General features: G+C 38.9%; 1 protein-coding gene across 1 annotated transcript; it reads left to right on the top strand.

The window, feature by feature from the left end:
* The first annotated feature begins 432 nt into the window (after positions 1-432).
* LOC129599976 (symplekin-like) lies at positions 433-13,840 on the top strand. Its single transcript, XM_055498351.1, has 20 exons — positions 433-784; positions 1,092-1,163; positions 1,797-1,924; positions 2,023-2,161; positions 2,644-2,841; positions 3,366-3,511; positions 3,803-4,058; positions 4,393-4,482; positions 4,860-5,027; positions 5,331-5,495; positions 5,981-6,392; positions 6,927-7,152; positions 7,880-8,141; positions 8,739-8,981; positions 9,716-9,824; positions 10,266-10,466; positions 10,639-10,737; positions 11,150-11,340; positions 11,871-12,500; positions 13,221-13,840. Exons 1-20 carry the CDS (start codon positions 734-736, stop codon positions 13,554-13,556), a joined length of 4,122 nt encoding a protein of 1,373 aa, XP_055354326.1. The 5' UTR covers positions 433-733; the 3' UTR covers positions 13,557-13,840.
* Positions 13,841-14,704: the final 864 nt, after the last annotated feature.

Genomic DNA, 14,704 nt, shown 5'->3' with positions numbered 1-14,704 from the left:
CCGCTGGTAACCGGTCGTCAGCGCCGTCTGACGCACACGCGGCGTTGGAATTTTTATTGATTAGATTTTCCTGTTCTTTCGGCGGCCTTGTTTGTAACTGCGGTTCGCGGAAAAAAGCAGTGGAAGAAGCGCCGATGAGTCACCGAGCCAGGTTTATAAACAAAACGAAGAATTTTGCTTCACGTTTAAACGCGAACAGACAGGAAAACCAGGTGGCCCGCTTCGTGACTCATCAACCGCAGCCGCGCGATGAATGGATGACATCAGCAGCGGGAGGCGGGGCTGTAGTAACGCGTGCGTGGACGGAACGCACTGATCGTGTATCGCGACACCGACTCACAGGGCCGTACTCCGATTTGTACTCCGACGCGGAGTCACTGCAGCCTGTTTTCCGTGCAGTGTAGCAGAAAATTAATTGGCCCGTATCGTGTTGGTTTTTGGTGGCAGCGATCGGGCAAATATTACACAACGCGGTCATTATAGGGACAATAAAGATGACGCTTGATTTGTTTTGGTTAACTTTTGATAGAACTATGTTGTAAGAAGGTTAGACGGAATGAAGAGTATGGGTAGAGAGCACACGGACGGAATAAAGTCTAAATAAGCTGTGGCGACCCACGCGGGTCTTCGCGCTCACATCGCGCAGCCTTTTTCGCGCACTTTCTCAAGTGCCGTTGCACAAATCCTACTGTGAACGTGATTATTGTACTAGGAAGTAATCGGGGCAGCAAAAATGACGGGTGTTGTTGATAATCCACAAGAAAACGAAGCAGTGTATCAAAGGGTAAGATTATCGAAGATTGTCGCAATAACTTTCCTAGTTCCTCGTCGAAATTACCTTTCTCGTTATTTTCTTCGTAGAATCGTTACCGAAATAATTTTCAAATTTATGTAATAATTTTACCAACTTTGCGCAATTTTTTTATAATTTTTTTGATTTTTTTCCAATGGTGAAAACTAAAAGTAAAAAGATTGTTTTTCCAGTTAGGTTTTTATTACTGTGATTAAAAATTATTTTACTTATTCGATTTTAATTTGTTATTCGTTCCATCTTTCGTCACAAGCGTTGTGAATCATGTGATTTATTGAAGGTGGTCGGGTTGATGCACGCGGCGCAGGAAACGGGAAATGATCTGGACGCGCGACTCACGCACTTACTCAGCGTAAGTCAACGCATTTAAATTATTTAATTTTTCTGCATTAAATTTTGATATTTATTGTCTTCATGAAATCTATTTAATTTGAAAATTTGCGTAAGATTTTTTATTTAATTTATGTGATGTTTTGATAATATTTTTCTTATTTTTGTTCTTTATTTTTTAAACAGTGAAACGTTAGAAATTTTTTTTCTACAATTTTGTAGCTTGTATTAACTGCAGAAATTAATCTTCAATTGTTACAGATGGTGAATTTCACATATTAATTTTTTATGTGTGCTGATTTAACAAGAGCTGAATTTGTTAATATAATAATTTTATTTTTTTATTGTTATTGTAAGCTATAACGAAGTGTGTAGAAAAATTCCGGATTATGTTCATTTTGGTATTTTTTGTTTCTTTCTCTCTTTTATTTGCGGTAAATTTCATCGGTTCCGTCTTGAGTAGATTACATTACTTGAATTTCATGATTTGTTTGACGCGGCTGTGTGCTTGTTGCGCTTTTTATTTATTTTTTAATTTAATTTGTACTGTGACAGGTTTTATGTATTTATTTTTATTTTAAAATTACCATATTGTATTTTATTTGCTGTGTATGACGCCTGATTCTGAAATGCGGAGGTGCTAATGGTTGCGTAGGCGAAAGAGGTGATTCTGAGCAAGAGCCCGGAGCTGATCGACAACTTCTGGGCGGAGATGGTGGCGACACGGCACACGCGCAAACTGAAGGCGGTGGCCTTTTGTCTGGACTGGATCCGCGACGCCTGGTGAGGACTACTCGGCATTTTTCCCCGAAAAATGCTGCAGAAATCCCTAGAAATTCTGCCCGATTAATAATAAAATTATCTGGATTTTTTCTGGTTAGTAAAAAGGAGCCGCTGCTGATAAAGGAGCGCAACATCTTCTCCAAGGAATTGTTGCTGCGTTTAATGGAGGATCCCGCCGTCGTCGTGCAGAAACGCAGTCTCATCTGCGCCACACAGATCTACCGCAACGCCATGCGGGTGAGCACCAATACTGCGCTAGTAATTCAGTTTAATCGCTGTTTTATTTAATATTTTTTCTCCTCAATTTTGACTGCTGTGTTATTTTATTTGGCTTATTTTATATCGGTTAATTTTATTTAATGTCGTTTTATTTGATTTATTTGGCTCTAATTGTACGACGTATCTAAATCAACTGTATCTTTTTTTAATATAGGAAATATTTTTTTCACCGTTTTTGGTATCAGTAGATTTAATTGTATTTGATTTCGTTTCAGTTTATTTAATTTTTAAAAATTAGGAAATTATTTTTTCCAGCAATTTTTGGTATCAGTAGATTTAATTATGTTTGATTTCGTTTGAATTTATTTAATTTTTTAAAACTTATTTTCCTGTTGCGTAATTGTATTTATTTTCATAGCGTTGTATTTGATCGAATTTAATTTAGTTTTACTGTGAATAAACAGAGCCGTTAAAGTTGTTGTGTGTTTTTCTTTTTACAGTGGATCTGTTCGGGTGACGTGACGGAGGGTAATGCGGAGCCGGTGTGGCAGGAGCTGCGCGGCGTGAAGGAGCACCTCGTGCAGGCCATCAGCGGCGCCGAGCACGCCGAGAACCACGTCGGCTACCGCCTGCTCTCCTACAAATTCCTCCAGACCCTCATCGAGTGCCAGAGTCCCCGCGACGCCGCCGTCCCGCCCGTTAGTCCTTCCAGCATTTCACATTAATTTTCAGTTAATTAATTTTTATTACGTTGTTATTTAATTTGATCGTTAATTAATTATGCCTATTAAATTTGCCGTTAAATAAGTTAAAATCTATAATTATTTGTTAATTTATTGCTTAATAATTTCCCGAATTGCCCGCCCGTTAGTCCTTCCAGCATTTCACCTTAATTTTCAGTTAATTAATTTTTATTACGTTGTTATTTAATTTGATCGTTAATTAATTATGCCTATTAAATTTGCCGTTAAACAAATTAAAATCTATAATTATTTGTTAATTTATTGCTAAATAATTTCCCGAATTTGCTCGCCAGTGGGTGTTTAATATTTTTTTATTTCAGTAATCAGTTAATTGAAAAACTGATAAATTTGTATCATGTTGTTAATTAATTTTCAGGTTATTTGATTTTATGGTTATTAAATTTGCCGTTAAATAATGTTAAATTAAATCGATAACTGAAAAATAAATGCGTGTGTTATTTTTTGGTGGTAATTTGTAGGATCCCGAGGACAACGTGAGCTCGCTGGACATTCCCGACAAGTGGTCCGGCAGTAAGCTAAGCCGGCGCAGCGTGGAGGCCGAGGCCAGCGCGATGCTGGACGTCCTCGAGGGCTTCGTCACGCGCCAAACCCTCACGACCGAATAGTACGGAAATTCACTTGAATTGTACAAAAATAAATTACTCAAATGATAAAATAAAATCAATAAATAAGTAAAATAAATAAAAATAATTTTCGAAAAGAAATATAACATATGCAACATAATTCTGTAAGGAACAGCGTTGATGTTCAATTTGAACAATTAAATAAATAAAATGAAGGAAATAATTTTCGAAATAATCAGAATAAATGGTACATAATTGTAGAATGAACAGATTAAATTAAAAATAATTTGTAAGAAATCAAATAATTAATCAACGGCTGTTGTTGATTGCAGCGTGGACTGTATTAGCGTGTGCGGCTGCCTGCTGGGGCTGGCGCGCCGCCGGCCGCAGTACCTGCCGCGCGTCATGACGGCCGTGGAGTTCCTGCTGACCAACATCCCCGCCGGCTACACCAAGCTGCACGTCGAGGGCCTGCGCAAGTACCTCAAGACCGGATTGATCTGCGTGCTGCGCCGCTGTCCCGACCCGGAGATGCTGGACCGCACCGTGCAGCTCCTCACGCGCCACTTCGGCACCAGCCACAACGAGGTACACGCCTGGGAATTAAATGCACTAATTAATTTAAACAGATATATTTTCATTTTTTTTTTGTATATATATTTTGTGAATTAAATCATGGATTTCTTGTTGGATTTACAGGCACGTATTTTATATTTTTTTAATGCATTTTGTAAAATATGATGTCTCTTAAATGGGATTATTAATAAATTTGGCAAATGAAGAATTTATTTTTTATTCCATAGCAGTGTACGATTCCAATGTGTGGTAATTTTACTCTCCGGTTAACAATACCCGCACAAAAAATAACTTAATTAAACGGTAGTAATTTATCTGAATTTTGTCAGTTTCATCGTGTCTGTAGATTTATCGCAACCGCGCGAATATCACGGAGATGCTGCGGAAGAAGAAGCGCGAACCGGAGCCGGAAGTCGTGGTGAAGCGTCCGAAACTGGTGAGCTGGCTGTTTGTTGCCTGGATGCGTCCGCAAGTGAAACAAATGAATAAATAAAATAAATATCCCAGATCTGGAAAATACGACCATAAAAAAATACCTATTAATAGAATAAGTGTATCAAACGGGTTCTTAAATAAAAACAGCTCAAGAAAAAAAGAGGAAAAGTACGGTAAATAAGATTATAAGAATAAATATGGAAAAAGTGAGTAAATAAGAAAATAAATCGAAATAATTGTCAGACATGCGCCCATACATAAAGAAAAGTGATTTTAAAAAAATCCAACGAATTCGTTCATAAATAAACAGAAGTAAATATCTGAAAAAAATATATGCCGATAAAATAAATAATAAATGCGTTTGTTGCCCGGTTGCAGGAGGATCACTATCAGGACGACGAAGACGAAGGGGAGCCGGAAGTGGCCCCGCGGCAGGCGCCGGAACCCCTGGTCGACTACCAGTCACTGGCCACCGAAATCAACACCAACACCATCGTCCCGCGACTGACGCCCGATGTCGTCGTCCGCCTTATCATCGCCAACATGGTAAGCGTGTCCAGAGGGGCGAACGAGGATCCCTGATTATTTATATTATATAAACAATTTTCGTAATTAGATTTCTTTTGCCTAGCTATTGTGGGTTTTATTGATGTACATATATTTTTCTAAGGTTGTAATAAGATTATAATAATACTATTTAATTTTATTTATTGTTAATAAATTATCAGACTGTTTGTATTAGGCTGGAAAGAAGGATTATATTTTTGTTTAATCAGAAAAGTTTAGTAAATTGTTTTGGGTCCCAGTGCACCGTGAAAAAAAAATTCAGTTTGGTTGTGTTTGTTGCAGCGCCGCCTGCCGACGAGCATCCCCACGCAGTTCCACGCCACGTACACGCCCATCGGCAGCGGCCCGGCCTCGGGCATCCTGGAGCACCTGGCCCGGCTGATGGCGCTGCAGATGGTGGCCGCCGACGTCGGGCCCGGCTCCGAAGAGGTCGCCAAACGCAAAAAGGTCATTGGTTGTTTTTTAATGTCAGTAACTTCATTAACCGATGCATATTCGAATTAACCTCGAATGTGATTGCATTTATTTTAGAATTTAAACGCATTTAATTTAGAATTAAATCGCGTTTGATTTAGAATTTAATTGCAGCTAATGTGGAATTTATTGGTGTAAATTTCGGATTTAACTGTAATTTATTTAGAATTAAAGGGGGTTTTAATTACGAATTTAATTGTAATTAATTTAGAATTTGATTGCCATTAATGTGGAAATTATTTTTGTGTTAATTTCGAATTGAACTGTCATTAATTTCGAATTTATTTGCAGTTAATATAGAATTAACCGGGGTTAATTTTGAATTAATTTAGAATTTAATTGCAGTTAATGTGGAATTTATTTGTGGTGATTTCGAATTGAATTATACTTAATTTTGAATGTATTCTGAATTAATTGGCAAAATTATTTGGGATAAAAACCCTGGTGTGTGATTACAGGAGGAGAGTCTGCGTAAGAACGAGGAAGAGGACGCCAAGTCGGCGGCCACCGCCCAGCCCATCTCCAGCGTCCTGCGGGCGCCCCCCTCCGAGGAGGCGGCCGCGCTGGACCTGGAGAACGGCGACGCGGACAGCGGCGACGAGGCGGCCGAGGGCGACACCGCCGGCAGCGTCCCGGAGGCGGTGGCCAGCGGCCCGGTGCCCGAGGAGTTCAAGGCCACCGAGAAGGCCTTCAAGCTGGAGGAGATGACGGAGGCCATCCCGCCGGACGACCGCAGCAACGCCATTCTCTCCATCGTCAACGAACTGATCGGATCGGAGCCGAATGTCCTCAACGCTTCCGCCGAGTCGCTCTTCCACAAGTGTTTAGTGCATTTTGCCGTACGGGTCGGCTTGGAGGCCTTACGCGAGCGTAAGGAATTAAACTGAATTTTACTGCAGTTAAATTCAGCAGTAAATCGAATGTTGAGTTTTAAATGAATTAGATTAAGCAGCATTGATTTTAGCAATAATTACAGACCAATTTTTATTTTTACTTTAATGCAGTAGATTTTACTAGGCTAAATTAAGTAGAGGAGGATTTTAACAATGATTAATTAGCAATAAATGGGATTAAATTTGTAAAACTAATTGATAGCAAATTGGAGTACCGTTTTGCATAAATTAAATTAAGCCGATTTATTTATTAGCACAATTAATTGTAATAAAATGGATTTAACGGAAAGCAGAAGTGCATTTTCAGTAGATTGTAATTTAATAGATTTTACTAGGCCAAAGACAAATTAAGTCTACTTAAGTTTTAATTAACAAGAAATCAGGAATAAATGGAATTAAACTTTGAATAAATTGAAATCGCTGGGAACTGAACTGGAGTACAAATTGTAAAAAAATAGAAATTAATTTGATTTGTGGAAATGAAAGCGGAATTATAATTGAGCGGTTGCAGGCATCGCCAAGTTTATCATGGAGGATCTGGGCAGCCGGGCGGAGTTGGCCTTTCGCTGGATCTTCGAGGAGTACGCGTATGCCCGGCACATTCAGCGGACGGGGCAGCCGCCGCCGGGGGCGGGGGAGAATGAGGAGGACCTGAGTGAGGAGCAGTTGGCCAGCTACGACGACTGTCTGACGCGCTTCATCAAGGGCTTCATCGATCATCCCGAGTACCGCGAAGGGTGCGTCAATGTGCTCGTGATCCAGTATAAAATAATGAATTTTTGAAAAAGAAAGTATTGCGGTAAAAAAAGAATAAATTAATTAAAATTGAATAGAAATAATAAATTAAAAATGAACAATTTGCACAACAATAAATTACAAACTAATAATAACTTATTTAAAAAATATTGAAATTTTCCGCATGTGTCAGCGCTGCATGCGCACACTATAGAATGGTAGCGCGAACGTAGTGCAGTGGCTGCCAAAGTTGTATTTCGGTACGGACGTTGTGGGTCTAAGCCAAAAGAAAAATTAAACTGAAGTAGAAATAAAAAATCCAATCCTACTATTTAGAGTGTTTTTACATGAATGAGTTTTTACATAATGTGGGTTTGACTCAATTAACGAACTAAGTGGAATTCGGACTTAATCTGTAATAATTTCCGTTGTATTTATTATTACCATTGTATTTTTTATTCACATTGGATTTATTAATTATTATTACAAAACTTACGTCAACCAGCTCAGTTTGTTGATTAAGATTGTAATATTCGGACAATATTATCAATCATTCTTTAAATATAAGTAGCAAGGAGAATTCTGATAAAAAATACAGAGTACATTAGAAAAAAATCCCAGTGTAAATTTAGGCGTAGCTAGGTGAATAATTTGGGTAAAATGGAAATAAATTAAAATAAGAATTCGTATTGCATTTGTAATATTTTTGGAATATTTTCTTGTGTATAGGCTGGTGTCGCAGTTGTACATGGAGGTGCCGTGGGTGACGGAGGGCGCGGTGGAGCTGCTGAGCTACTACTGCACACTGCGCAGCGTGCACGGCGCCATGCGCCTCATCCACAAACTGGTCAGCACGCGGCCGCGCCCCGCGCGCTACATTCTGCCGGCGCTGGACCTGACGCTGCACCAGCGCAAGGACATCCAGGCGCAGGCCGTCCAGACCTGCGTCAAATTGTACTCCAGCATGCCCTCCCTGCGCCCCCAAGTCCAGGTATGTTCACGCCTTTTTTATCTGCTCAATAATGATTATGTTTTCGGCTAATTATGGGCCAGTTTTATTTACAATTTAATTCAATCTTTTTTAATATTTAAAAAAATATTTAACTGATTATAGGACATTATTATTCATTTATTAAAAAAATACTTTTTAATAATCAGTTTATTTGAATTAGCATTTAGGTGAATTAACAGTTTTATTGAATTGGAATTAAATTTGAATTAACAAATTTAAGTGAATTTTTCTGATGCAGATATTTTCTTATTACCATTTTCTTATAAATTTGTCGGCTAATTGGCCATTTTTTGTTTACAGTTTAATTTAGAATTTTTAAGGCTTGATAAATAAATATTTAAAAAATATTTGGCTGATTATAGGGCGTTGTCATTCGTTTAAAACAGTACCTTTTTAATAGTCAGTACATTTGTAACAATTTGTAATAACTGTTATTTGAAATTTTTCTGTTGGAAACATTTTCCTGTAATTTGTTTGAATAATAAGGTAAATATGTCAGGAAATTAATGAATTTGCGTATTTTATTTTGATAATTATTTTTTTAATATTTGGTAATTATTTTTGTTTGTGCGGCAGACGTTCGCCATCGACTGCATGAACATGCTGGGCGCCGGGGATCCGGCGGCGCTGCAGCAGGACAAGTACGGCCGGGCGCCGGAGAAGAAGCCGGAGTGGAACGAGGATCTGCAGCGGATTTGTTCGTCCCTGTTCGCCGGGATTCTAGCCGAGGACGCCTCGCTGCTGCCGGTGCTGGGCGAGATGTACGTCCAGCACGCCAACGACGTCAAGAAGACCATCTTCAAGATCGTCGACCTCCCGGTACGCATTACACTATTATTCCATCGTAACCAGAATACTTATCGGTGCAGTTTTAAATGCATTTATTAATTTCAATTCAATGGGAATTTACAGTATTAACATTAGAACATATTTATATTTATCTGTATTGATGTTTTTTTATTTGTGTTTCAAGTACATGCAGTTTTCTAGTTATTTATTGGAATTTATTGGATTTTTCGTAAGGTATGAATTATAGTTGATACTACGCATACTATGAATTATAGTTGCTGCATAATATTTATTTTCTCAGTCAAAACACACTCACGTTGAATAAACTTGCCCGTTCGTACCTGCGAATTGTAGCGCTAACGTAGTGTAATGGCTGCTATACGGCGCGGTGCTCAAAGTTGAAATCAACAGCTCTATGCGTAAAATTTCTTTCGACCAGTTAATTTAGACAAACTTTTTTTGTGTATACTGTATTCCCGAAAAAAATTATAATTCTGCAAGAATTTAACCAATTCATTACTTAACACATTTAAGCGGGAATTTTTGAAATAAATCCCCTATATGGGAAAAAATAAGGAAAAAAATATATAATAATAAGGAAAAAAATAATAAGGTAATAATAAGGAAAAAAATAAACGAATAAGAAAAGGTAATAATAAGGAAAAAAATATTGATAAATAAATAGGATTATCCGTAGTCAATGCAGTAATAGAAATGGAGGCACACGGCTGATGTTGATTATTGTTGGCGTTATCACTCTGCAGGTGCGGACGATCGGGATGAACGCGCCGGAAATGCTGGCCTTCGTGCGCAATCCCCCCAAGGGCAGCGAGGCGCTGGTGCTGCGCGTCATCCACCTCCTCACCGAGACCAGTACGTCGTGCTTCCGCTAATTTATTTTTAACTTTTTTAATATTAATCATTATTCGTAGTTATTGGTCGTGATTATATCCTTCCTCTTTTATTAATATTATACGAGTATTATTCATTATTATTTCAGTATACTATCGTTTTTTTTTACTATTTTTATCATCATTCTTTACTTGCTATCAGCATTATCGTTTGCTGTTTTTACTATTATTGGCTGGAATTATTCTCATTGGTTACATAATAGAAATTTGTGAATTTTATTTGGTTAGAATGTATTATTATTTCTTGGAATTATTTGCATTTATCGGTCATATTCATTTACTGTTGTTAATAAATTATTATTCGGCATTAATTGAATTTAGCGTTGTTTATTCAGTATTTTTAATGGCGAATATTATGAATAATATCCCGGTGGCAGTGAATAATGATACTGGTATTATTTAGACCCGCCGACGGCGGAGCTGATCAGCAGCATCCGCGGCCTGTACGCCGAGCGCATCCCCGACGTGCGCTTCCTCATCCCCATCTTGAACGGCCTGCCGAAGGAGGACATTGTGGCCGCGCTGCCCAAACTGGTCAAACTCAACCCGGTCGTCGTGCAGGAGGTCTTCCACCGCTTACTCGGCACCGGCAAACACAAACTCGGTGCGTCCCACTATCCTCTCAAATTAATTCCTGATTTAGTTTTCACATACCTCTTTTTAGCATTTTTTCTTTATTTTTAATTGGAAAGTTTTTCAGCTTGTTTGTTATAATTACTGTAATAATTAATCACATAATAAGTAGTATTTTTTTCGTTTATTTTTTTTTGTGGCAGATTCCACGCAGCGCCGGCCGTCGTTGTCGCCGGCGGAAGTGCTCATTGAACTGCACAAAATCGACATGACGAAGGTGGACGCCAAGAGTCTCATCAAAGGTGACAAATTATATTTTATAATAATTCTGAAAAAAATTTAAAAATTAATGAAATGGAACTGTCCAGAAATGTTAGAAAAAACATTAACTCCTCTAAAATTACACTGGAAAAGGTGAAATTTGACAGGTGATATGTTGCGATTTTTCCCGAATACAAGGATGTTAAAAAGTATATATTTTGAAATTAATTTCTCATACGGAATTAACGCACAGCTGTTCGTGGTGCAGTTATTGGCGCCACACACTCACATCTAGCAGCCATCGCACTACGTTAACGCTATATTATTTCCAAATTAAATATCTTTTTATACGAATAAAAATTTACCAGCAAAATAAATCAGCACAATATTGCCAGAAATGGAGTGATTGAAAAGTGAATTTGTACAGTAGATAATGTTGAGTTGTGTGATTAGCGACGGGACTGTGTCTGGAGGAGAAGGAGCTGTACCCGGCCGACACGATGATGGAGGTGCTGAAGAATCTGATCGACGCGGAGCCGTTGCCGTTTCTGCTGCTGCGCACCGTGCTGCAGACCGTGCAGCTGCACGGCCACCGCACCACCTACTTCATCATGAACATCCTCAACAAACTCATCGACCGCGAGGCAAGCCATTACAGTATTTGCTGCACATTTCATGGACATTTATTTGCCGATTTTTCTTTACAATATTGCTTGCCAAGTTTTCATTGCCAGATCATCCCGCATTTTTTTCCCGAATTTTAATTAGTTTTTTTACGGTATAACCTTTTTTTATTTTTCACTTTTTTTCGCTTTGGAATTTCCACGGGAATTATTTTGTTTTTGGCGGGATTATTTTGTCCTGTTCATTGTACAAATTATTATTCATTTATTAAATGAATATAGAAGCACGTGAATTCATAACTAAACAAATTGTTATATTAGAGTAAGTATTGACAAAATAAATCTTATTAGTGGCAGGAGTTTGAATTAAAGTTTGAATAAATTTGATCGAATAAATAACTGAGCTACATCTTAAAGCATTAAAAATATTACAATTAATACGTCAAAATTCTTAAAAAAATTAGTAATTCTCCTAGAAATTCCTAAAAAAATTTATTCTTATTCCTAAAAACCCAGAAAATTAATTATGTTAATTTAGAAAGTTTGTGCAGGTGTGGACGTATCCGCTGCTGTGGGAGGGCTTCGTCAAGTGCTGCGAGAAGACCCTGCCGCCCTCCATCCCGGTCCTCCTCCGTCTCCCTTCGGAGCGCCTCAAGGCGGCCCTGGACAGCAGCCCCGCCCTCCGCGGCCCCCTGCAGAAGCACCTGCTGGACCTGCACGCCGAGCAGCGCGCCCACCTCCCGCCGGACACCCTCCAGCTCCTCGACCTCGACCGGCTCCTCAATCAGCACCGCGAACCCCGGGAACCCGAGGAACCGGTCCCGCGGACCAACGACGCCCCGCCCAAGTCGCCCCCGGCCGCGGCGAGGGCCGTCAGCCCCCCGGGGCGCCGCAAGGAGGGGCGCCGCAGTCCCTCGCGCTCCCGGGAACCCTCCAGCCGCCCGCGGGAGCGTTCGCGCGGCGCCGAGAAGGAGAAGGAGGGCGGGAAGGCCCGCGAACGCGGCGAGCGGTCGCGCGGGTCCGGGGAGACGTCGCGGGCGCGCCGGGAGAAGGGGGAGCGGGAGGAGGGGGCGGAGCGCCGCCGGAGGGGCGGACGAGACCGCAGTCGCGAGAGAAAGGACGGCAGTGGCTCCCGCCGGCGACGCGAGGAGCGCCGCAAGTCGGCGCGCGACAATGACGAGGTAGGACGCCAGAAAATCAAACTGTAGTATGACAAATGATTTTTTTTAGAATTTATTAAGCTGATGATGAATTAATTTAAATGATTTTTTCAGAATTTATTAATTAATTCATTTTTCTACTTTTTTACAGAATTTATTCCAGCCTGCCTTTTTTTAGAATTTATTTTTACTGTAGAATTTATTGCAGAATTTTCAGAATTCAAACATTTGAATTTTTGAAGAATTTAAATTGAATTTAAATTGAATTGAATTTAAATTTTATTTTTTCGGAATGCATTAGCGACATTTTTTCATAGCAGAATTATTTAATGATATTATTACGAATAAATCTGGTTATATGTAGTTCTGAAAACATAATGGTAATTAATATTATCCAGAAATTCAGTTCTTATTTTTTCCACCTTTTAAAAAAACATTTATAAATAAATGCATTTAAAAAACAGATTCCTGATTACAATAATGACTATAATTTATCGGAAAACACAATAACAAAAACAGTTCACAAAAATGGTTTAGCAAATGCAAATAAGTAAATCAATAAAAAAATAATAGATTTTTAAGAAAACTATGCAGAATAAGAAGAAAAAAAAATAAAATGCGGAAAAAGTTTAACAAAATGGAAGAATAAATGCAATAAATAAATCAGTAAAAAAATGACTGGAAATAAATCAATAAATATTAGTTCTTCGACGAAATAAATATGTATTTTTGTAAAAATAGAAGCCGAGCGCGCCGCTGGATAACGGCGTGCTGGCGGTGGACGCCGAGAGCCCGCCGGCGGCCGACACGGGCCGCCCGGAGCCGGCGGACCCCGGGAACCCGGAAGTTGCGATGGATGTGGGCGTGGTCAGTGAGAAACCGGAAGAAACGATGGAAGTGGGCGTGGCCCACGACCAACCGGAATTGGGCGTGGTCCAGGACGTGGCGAAGGACGTCCCGGACGTGGCGACCCCGGCGGAGGGTGTCCAAGACCCGCCGGAGCCGGACGCCGGGATGGCGAGCCCGGAGGTGGTCGCGGCGGACGCGATTCCGCGTCCGGACAGTCCGCAGTTGTGATGGGGCTTCCGCAGCACGTGACACGTGTGTTTGTCTCTTTTGCGATGTTTTTTTGATGGTTTTTCGTTGACGTTTTTGTCCGGGTGAAAAACGGGAAAAGATTAATTAATGGGTGTATTTTTTTTCACCGGAAATTATTGGAAAAAATTTTGGGAACGAATATTGAAGGAAATAAAAATGGCAATTAAAAAATTGGATCAATTCAGACGGGAAGATAATATTATTTCGTTCGCATTTATTGTGCCTATAATAATATTAATTTTTGTATTTATTTGAATAATCCGTATTTATTGCTGTAATTCAGATGTATGGATAATTTAGGTGTTTCTTTTAATAATTAATTTTCATTGGATAGCTTATGCAATATGCAATTTTAGTGTATTCTGTTTTGTATGATTCAGATTCACGATAATTCGTAATATGGATTGAAATTGATATTATTTTGTTGCCGTTCTATACGATTCATACTGTACTCGTGCTCTTATACACCTGAATAAAGGTCACCACGAAATAAATATCTTCTGCAATCATTCAAGGTAATTTAAGTCAGTATATTGTCAAACTAAGTAGTGCGGCATAACTCGAAAAAAGAGCAATCCTTTCCGGATTTCTTCGACAGCAACAGATCCATAATGTCAGGATACGCCGGCGGGCATGCGCGCAGGAAGATTGGCCGATATTACCGGATTAAGGGCCACGGTGACCTATCAACATCCAGCATGTCATGACAATGTATTTAATCAATTTAATTAAAGGTCAGGATTGTCATTCCGCTCTTAACTCAAGAACTATTCAATAAATAACCCACATTATATATAAGAAATTAATTACACATATCAAATATATATTATTTAAATAACATAATATTATTTTTTTTACATTTAAGTTATTATCAAAAAATAAAATAATTATATATATAATATACGTAGACATACTGTGTATAGATATTTACATACATATTTTATGTACAAGTAAGTATCTGTACATATACAGTACACATATATAAAATATATATTAAAATATTTTATACTATATATAAGATTTCATATAAACTATTATCAAAAATAAAATAAATATCTACTATAATAATATATGTAGACTGACTGAACGTAGATATTTTATATATGTACCTGTACATATACAGTACA

Source organism: Paramacrobiotus metropolitanus, unplaced genomic scaffold, assembly GCF_019649055.1.
Source record: "Paramacrobiotus metropolitanus isolate TYO unplaced genomic scaffold, Prichtersi_v1.0 Parri_scaffold0000159, whole genome shotgun sequence".
NCBI classification, from domain to species: Eukaryota; Metazoa; Tardigrada; class Eutardigrada; order Parachela; family Macrobiotidae; genus Paramacrobiotus; species Paramacrobiotus metropolitanus.
The sequence above is the reverse complement of the archived record's forward strand: the minus strand, read 5'-3'. Positions and strand labels throughout refer to the sequence as shown.